Source organism: Zonotrichia leucophrys, chromosome 20 (assembly GCF_028769735.1).
Source record: "Zonotrichia leucophrys gambelii isolate GWCS_2022_RI chromosome 20, RI_Zleu_2.0, whole genome shotgun sequence".
Lineage (NCBI taxonomy): Eukaryota > Metazoa > Chordata > Aves > Passeriformes > Passerellidae > Zonotrichia > Zonotrichia leucophrys.
Window position 1 is genome coordinate 12,563,033 of NC_088189.1, and position 7,933 is coordinate 12,570,965.

The 7,933-nt window shown below is 56.4% G+C and overlaps 1 protein-coding gene across 1 annotated transcript in view; it reads right to left on the reverse strand.

The window, feature by feature from the left end:
- NECAB3 (N-terminal EF-hand calcium binding protein 3) overlaps positions 1–7,557 on the reverse strand; it is a 33,337-nt gene extending 25,780 nt beyond the window's left edge. The window contains exons 1-2 of the mRNA XM_064729646.1: positions 6,913–7,557; positions 1,198–1,222 (exon numbers count right to left, since the gene is read on the reverse strand). Coding sequence (XP_064585716.1) covers positions 1,198–1,222; positions 6,913–7,005 — 118 coding nt within the window. The 5' untranslated portion in view covers positions 7,006–7,557. The remainder of the gene's footprint in view (positions 1–1,197; positions 1,223–6,912) is intronic.
- Positions 7,558–7,933: the final 376 nt, after the last annotated feature.

The following is a 7,933-nucleotide window of genomic DNA, read 5'->3' on the forward strand; positions in this document are numbered from 1 at the left end:
ATCTGTGGAAAGCAGCATCCCAGCCCTGTGTGGGATAGGGCTGGGCATGTTCTGCATGATAATTACAGCAAAAATCTCCCTGAGAGCCTGGCCCACCAGCCCAGCAGAAACACGGGGTGCTGCTGGAAGTGCAGGTGGGAATTTCAGCCCTTCCCTAAAGGAGTGGTGTTCTCAGAAAGGCACACAGACTGTCCAAGAACAGCACACTGAGGGCAGCATCAGATTTCCATGGAAAGAAAGTGCTCTCCATGGACTCAAGAGCTTTTTCCTTCCTCTCTGTGGAAGATTTCAGCTCCTGGGCTGCATTGTGATCTGCAATAAAAGCATCTCCTGAGCTACCATGAAGGAAAAGAGCCAAGAGAGTGTGGGAAGGCTCAGGGATATCCCTTGTGATTTTGGACCTCTTGGTTTATGGGTGCTGAAGACTAGATTTGCTTGGGGGTTCATTAGCAGGGGCAGGAGATTTTTGGGGTATGGGCCCAGTAGCTTGTTTAGCTGACCCTACTAGAAAATAATATAAAGGAAATATGGAGGTTTTTGATTCCTGTAGTGTAGGTTGGATTCCTGCTTTTCTAAGGAATTAAAAACTGGGTGGCAGAGCCTAACTCCCAAATGCCAGGGGCTCCAGGGGCACCCAGAAACAGAATCCCCCAGCCAGGAGGGTGAAACTTTCCCATCATCACTAAAGCTTCAGGACACAAAAGCACCACAGCAGATCTGCTTGGAGAGCTTTAGTGAAGCTCTCCAAGCAGCAAATTTTGGCCAGCTCTCTGAAATATTAAGTTCCTGACAGTGCAAGGGACAAGGCCAGGGGAGAAGGGCTGTCCAAGCCACCATGGGGACAGCAGGGCACCAGCACAGCCCTCATATGACACCAAATCCTGCACACCCCAAACCCCATGTTCCCTACATTGAAAATTCCTGCAAAACAACTCTGTCTGAGGGTCCCTTCTGCTCTGTAAAACCCTGGACTGAGCACAGAGACAGAACCAATCCTGTGAGGGACCAAGCAGAATCCTGACAGCCTCTGGGCAGGAGAAGGGCTTGTGTCCTGTGTCCTGAGCCCATTCCCAGCCCCTGGGCAGGGATCCAGGTGAAGCAGAAAAGCATTTTCCACCCTCCCTCCCACAGCCAAAGCTCCCAGTGGGAAGGAGGCAGGCAGGGAGGGGGAGGCAGCAGCAGCAACAAAGCACTCACCGTTCTTGTCGGCTCGCCGGAAAATCTGCAAGACAAAACACAACAGGAGAGAAGGGCAGCTGAGCAGTGAGCCAGGCAGCACCCAGCACCAAGGAAAAACACCCCCAGGAGCTCAGGGAGAAGCCCCAGCTGTTGGGACTGCACAGGCTGCTCTGTGAAATCCCCTTTCCCAATGATTAAACCCATTTCTTGCCCTTAATGCACAGAGTTCTTGGCTGGGTGAGCCCAGCACTCAGAGCAAGCACCTTTAGAGAACACACAGGCAAAGCAGAAAGGACTTTGCTGCATCCTTGTGATGGCAACTGTTTAATTTTTCAGTCCATTTAAAGGAAAGAACATTAGGAACAAACCCAGTCTGTAAGGAAGCACTTTGTGCATCTCCAGCACTCCAGCACCTGCATCAAGGAGCAGCTCCTGCCCTGAGCTTTGTAAGCAGCCCTCAGCACAGCCCTTCCCACAGCTCCTCGGCATGCACACTCACTGTAATTAATCATTAATGCATTAATTAATCTGGAACTGCTTCTGGCACAGGGCACAGCTGGAGAGCTGCTCCAGTTCAGGGTCTCAGCACAGATTCCCAACCATGCCCCAGGAGAGAGCTGGGGCTGCTCAGCCCTGCTGGGATCTGATTCACCAGGAGTTAGTGGGGCTGACTCCAGTGAGGAGCAGCATCACTTCTGAACCTGGCAATGTTTTCCCAGAGCAAAACGTACAAGGTTTTGTCCAGCACATCCTAATGGAGGCAACAACAGAAAATTGTCAATGTCGAAGCTGTCCTTTATCATCCTGGCTTATGGCTGCATTTCTCTTCACAGAGAACAGCAAGGCACAACTTCCCAAGGATATTTCTGGGAATCACAGAGAGAAACCTCAGAGAACAATAAGAACAATTCTTATCTCATTTACTGCTCCTCTTGTTGTTCACAAGTGGAATGCATTGTGGAAGATTGTTTACCTGAAGGGAATTAATAATTGGATTCTGTTGTGAGTGTTTTGATTCACTGACCAATTGAATCCACATGTGTGTGTGTGTTGGGACTGTCACTGACAGGACATTCTGGGCAGTTGAGTGGAGTTGAGTGCTTGTGCAGATTCAGTGTAATAGAATATGGAATAATACAGTATAATAAAATAATTAATTAATTAGCCTATATATAATAAAATAATAATTAATTAGCCTTCTGATAGCGATAGAGTCGACCTCATCATTCGTCCCTTTGTTGGGGTTGCCTTGATTTACTATCCTGGCTGATGAAAAAATCTGCAGGTCTGAAGAAAGATTAGGAATGAAAAAAGGCCAGAAAAGGAGACAGAACTGTTCTATTCTTGTCCCCAGGCCAGCTCTGGAGCAGCCCCAGTGGCTGTGTAGGCAGAGGCACCGCTGCTCCTCCTGCACCACCTACCACCAGCTCTGTGTCCTGAGGCCCTGGCATCCCCCTGAGAAACTGAAGCAAAGTAGGAGCTGCCCAGGAAAACCCCCCAAGGGTCTGGCTTGCAGCTGGGCAGAGGCTTTTCTAGGGCTGGAGCTCCCTGGTTCTTTCCCTGGGAATCAGGAGCAGCTCCTTGTAGGATGCTCCTGTGAGCACAGCGAGCTCCTCCTGCCCCAAGCTGAGGAGTAGGGGCTGCCTTGGGCTGGGCAGCATCAGGGAACCATCCCCAGGATCCCAGCTGGCCAGGAAAGGGGGTGAGCACTCTCTGAGCACCACACAGCACACACTGAGTGAGATGGGAACCTGCAGCTCCCTAACAGTGGTGAATTCTCTGGATTTTAGAGCAAAGTTTTCTCCAGGCTAACAGGTTCCTTGCGGGGTCTCATGGCTGCAGGGGCAGCACCTGTGGTATTGTATTTACAGTATTTATTACAATTTATGTAATTTATTTACAGTATTTATTGTATTACAGTTTTAAATTTGTATTTATTGTATTCCTGCCCTGAAAAAGGCAGTAATGATGAATCTGACTCCATGTTCTCAGAAGGCTCATTTATTACTTTATGATACTATATTATATTAAAGAATACTATACTAAAGAATACAGAAAGGATACTTACTGAATGCTAAAAAGATAATAATGAAAACTGATGACTCTCTCCAGAGTCCTGACACAGCTTGGCCCTGACTGGCCAAAGAGTGAAAACAACTCCCAGCAGAATGCAATGGAACAATCACCTGTGGGTAAACAATCTCCAAACACATTGCACATGTGAGCACAGCACAGGAGAAGCAAATGAGAGAAGAATTGTTTTCCTAGCAAAGGGATTTTTCAGAAAATATCATAACTACACTGAGGAGGTCTCTAATCTGGGGTGAGCCCGTCCTCAGCAGGAGCCTCATCACACAGAGTGGATGCCTGTTCCTCACTCACAAGGCTCAGTGAGTTACACGAGCCAGCGCACACCTGACAGCTGCCTGGAGCTCCAGCGGCACAGGCAGGAGCTGTGAGAGCCCCGGGGGCAAGGCCATGTCTGCTGCAGGGCCCCTGTTGCGGTGTGATGTCCGGGTTTGCCTCAGAACCTCGGGTCCCTCCCCTGAAGATTCCCTCCCAGGTGTGTCAGTCCCCTCTCCTTTCCCCTCCCAGCACTGTCTGTCAGTCCTGGCATTCCAGAAGGCATCGAGTCATTGGCAGATTCACAGGATGCCCTCTACCCCTGGGGGGCACTGGGCCATCCAGGTGTCCTTTGTCCATCCCCTCCTGTCCCTGCTTGGTGGCTCCCTGCCCCTTCCCTGCCCCTCTCCCCGGGGTTAAAGGAGCAGCAACCACGGGCTCAGGGAGTTCTGCTGGAGCTGGTGCTGCATTCAGAGGCCTGTGGGCCAGAATAAAGCTCTGCATCCAAACCCTCCATCAGAACCGACTCCTTTCCTTCACCATCGCCTTAAAGCTTCTCTGGCAGAGGGGAACCTGAGGAGCAGCCCCTGTTATGGGGGGAAGCTCCATCCCAGCACCACCAGAGCTCCTGCAGGCCTGGACTTGTCCCCACGGGCCCAGCTGCAGCACCCAGCCAGGCAAAAGTGTCTGTGGGGTGAAACACCACACACCCAGGCAGCCAAAGTGTCTGTGGGGTGAAACACCACAGTGCCACTGTTTGGTTCAGCACCAAGGGCCAGACAAGCTCAGGCACGTCCCATTCTGCTATGTTGGTAATAATTTACCAATATAGCCTGGCATGGCAGGGCTGTGGCTCTGGCTGCCAGCAGCCAGCCCATCCCTGCCTGAGCCCAGGACCAGCTCCAGCCCATCCCAGCCAGCACAGAGCCCCTTCCATGCTCCACAGGGCCAGTGCTGTCCCTTCCCTGAGCACAGCACCTGCTCAGGGATGGCAGCTGAGCACTGTCCCCAGTGGGGACAGCACCCTGGGACAAAGCCAGGGGAAGGTGATGCAATGCCAGGCTGAGAGTGTGATTAGGGCCCTCCAAGGAATCCCTCTCTTGCCTCAGGGTGCAGCCCCAGAGCACAGAGCCCAGGATGTTTCCCTCAGCCCTTGGGCTTGTGCCCAAGCAGCCGCAGCCTCACCAATACCAATGGAACAGGCACTGAAACAGCATTTATTTATGGGATGAGCCCCACACGTACCTCAGAAAGGAAGGAGATTATAGGATTCCTCCCTGCCTGAAAGTCTGGAGGCAGCTGTGGTGCTGGGGAGGGGACAGCTGCCCTGGAGACAATGTACAGGCTGGACAGGCTGCGGCCAGGCCGCAAAGTGCCATCCTTCCTGCAGCTCCCGTGTCCCGGGAGGGGACAGAGCAAGCCCCGAGGCTGAGGGATGAATCTCCCCAAGGCTGGAGATGCCGCACAGGGCCATGGCAGCACTGCGGCTCGCACCGCGCCTGCAGCGAAGCATCTCAGGCAAAACCCTCCTCCTCCTCCTCACTTCTCCCAAAGGCAGGAGATGTGCTGGCAGGTCCCAGAGGAGCAGCAGCCACGGGATGTGCAGTGGGCAGCTCTGTCGGGGGCAGGCGGGGATCCTGCCCTGCTGCCGGGGGATGCTCACCCCGACCAGCCTGGGTGTCACAGACATCTTTTATGGAAAATCCTTTCCTTAGGATTTTTCCTCCTGAGAAGCTGTCAGGCCTCAGGAACAAAATGTAAACATTGACTATCTGCTGCTGTGGAATGCAACAGGTGCATCTGTGATTGGTCTCATGTGGTTGTTTCTAATTAATGGCCAATCACAGTCAGCTGTGACTGTGACTCTGTGACTCTGTCCGAGCCACAAACCTTTGTTATCATTCCTTCTTTTTCTATTCTTAGCTAGCCTTCTGATGAAATCCTTTCCTCTGTTCTTTTAGTATAGTTTTAATGTAATATATATCATAAAATAATAAATCAGCCTTCTGAAACATGGAGTCAGATCCTCATCTCTTCCCTCAGCCTGAGATCCCTGTGAACACCGTCACAGCTGGGAGCAGCTGGGCACCGGCCAAGTGCCCAGAGCCAAAGGGACAGAGATGAAACTCACCCGGCCGAGCTCTGGGGCAAGGATGGGAGCAAAGGAGTCACAGGGTAGAGGAAGAGAAGCCGCGAGAACCCGGAAAGCAGCTGCTAGCGTTGTTAACATTTCCCATTTTAATTGCTTTAATGACACCCTGAGGGATGGATGTGCGACTCAGCGAGTGCCCCGAGGAGCGGAGCTGGAACACAGCTGTCACCACCCGCCCCCTCCTGCCCACCTCCCCTCAGCCGAGTAATTAGCGCGGTTAATGATGCTGGCAGCCCGAGCCCCCCAGGCAGGAGAGAGACCCTGACCCCAGCTGGCAGCTGAGCGGCACCACGGCTTCCCAGCGCCTCCTGGCCATGCCGGGGGGTTTGGGCTGGACCAGACGTGGCATTCACCTTCCCAAAGTGCTGCCTGGGATCTGCTGTTCCCCTCCTCTGGCATGGGCTGGGGCACGGGGTGAACCTGGAGTGGGTCAGGATGGAGATGGCAGCTGGGACATGACAGCTGGCACCGACCTGGGCTGTGCCAGCGCCCGGGCACCCCATCCTTAATTGCCTTTCTCCTCCTCCTCGGGCACCCCATCCTCGCTGCTGTCCCCGCATGTCCCTGGTCCCCAGGGTGGCTCGGAGCTCAGCGGTACCGGACACTCGGCAATGCCAGGACTGTCACCAGGGCGATTTGGGCAGGAGCAGGAGGGCCGGAGGTGCTCCAGGGGTGGCTCCGTCCCGGGCTGTGCCCCTGGCCCTGGCACACGGCCGGCATGCAGCCGCCTTACCCCTGGAGCCCCGGCCCCTGGCACAGGAGGGGACGCGGTGTGACAGCAGGAACCGTGCCAGCATCCCCGAACACAAAGAGCCATCACCTGCATTCCCAACTCCCCCGTGCCACCCACAGCCGCCAGGATGCCGAGGCAACCTCCAACCCGCCCGGAGCATCCTCCTCCCCAATCCCGGAGCGTCGGGAGCGGGCAGGGACAGGGCTGCACCCGGGGGCTGCCGCAGGCACCGCTCTGCTGGATGCCATGGCTGTCAACAGCCCCAGGGAACCTTCCACGGCGTTCCTGCCACACAGCTCCCGCTGCGGGAGTCATGACAGCCAGCTCTGGATGAGGCGTGGGCTGCTCCCAGCCACCAGAGGCCCAGCATTCAGCAGAAGGACACGACATCATTACTGAAGCCATCACGACCAGGCTGGCAGGGGCACATCCCCCGGGCCGGTTCCTGCGGGAAGGAGCCCCACCGAGCGGGACACGGGCTGCGGGGTCCCCCCGCGGTACTCACGTCGTGGAAGATGGGCAGCGGCTGGCGGCGGGGCTTGGGGCCGCGATCTGCGGACAGCAGGCACACGGCCAGCAGCTCGGCACACGACATCATGGTCCCGCCGGGCGCGGTGCTGCGGGCAGCGGAGCGGGGCCGGGGGTGCGGTGCCTTAGGGCGCGGTGCGGTGCCCCGGGATGCGGTACGGTACCGCAGGGCACGGCTTCGGTGCGGCGCCTGGGATGCGGCGCAGAACCGCAGGGCACGGGTTCGGTGCGGTACCCTGGGATGCGGTGCGGTGCCGCAGGGCAGGAGCGCTGGTGTACGGATGGGTTCGGTGCGGTGCCGTAGGACGCGGTGCGGTACCGCAAGGCACGGCTCGGTGCGGTACCGTACAGATGGGCTGGGTGCGGAAAGAACAGCCTCGGTGCGGTAGGGATGGGTCTGGTTCCGTGCCTCAGCGATCAGCTGCGTGCCGGAGGGATGCGTTCGGTTCTGTTCGATGCTGTAGGGATGGGTTCGGCAGGGATGGTTCGGCTGGGCTCAGTTCGGTTCGGCAGGGTGGCGTGGCTCGGCTCGGCTCGGCTCGGCTCGGTCCGGTCCGTGTGCCGGTCGCGCCCCGCCGATCCCGACTCAGCCAAGCGGCTCCGCCGCCCCAGCCAACTTTGCCTCCGCGGAGGGCCCGCCCCCGCACTCATTCAATTGGCCATGAGCTGTGATTGACATCACTAATCACCAATGGGCTTGGCGTAAGGGAGAGGGGCGGGGCCGCGCTGGGTCCGGGTGCCCGCTCGCCGCTGGGGCGGTCCCAGTTGGACCCAGAACAGCCCCGTGGGCTCCCAGTGCTGGGTTGTGTGGCCGTCCCCGAGTGTCCCAGTGTGACCATAGCTATCAGTGCTGGCCCCACAGCAGTCCTGGGTGCCCCAGTTGGTCCCAGGGTGGCCACAGGTGGTCTCAGTGTGGTCACTGTTGGCCCCACAGTAACACTGGGTGCTTCAGCTGGCCCTGGGGTGGCTCTGGTCTGGTGATGGATGGTCCCAGTGTG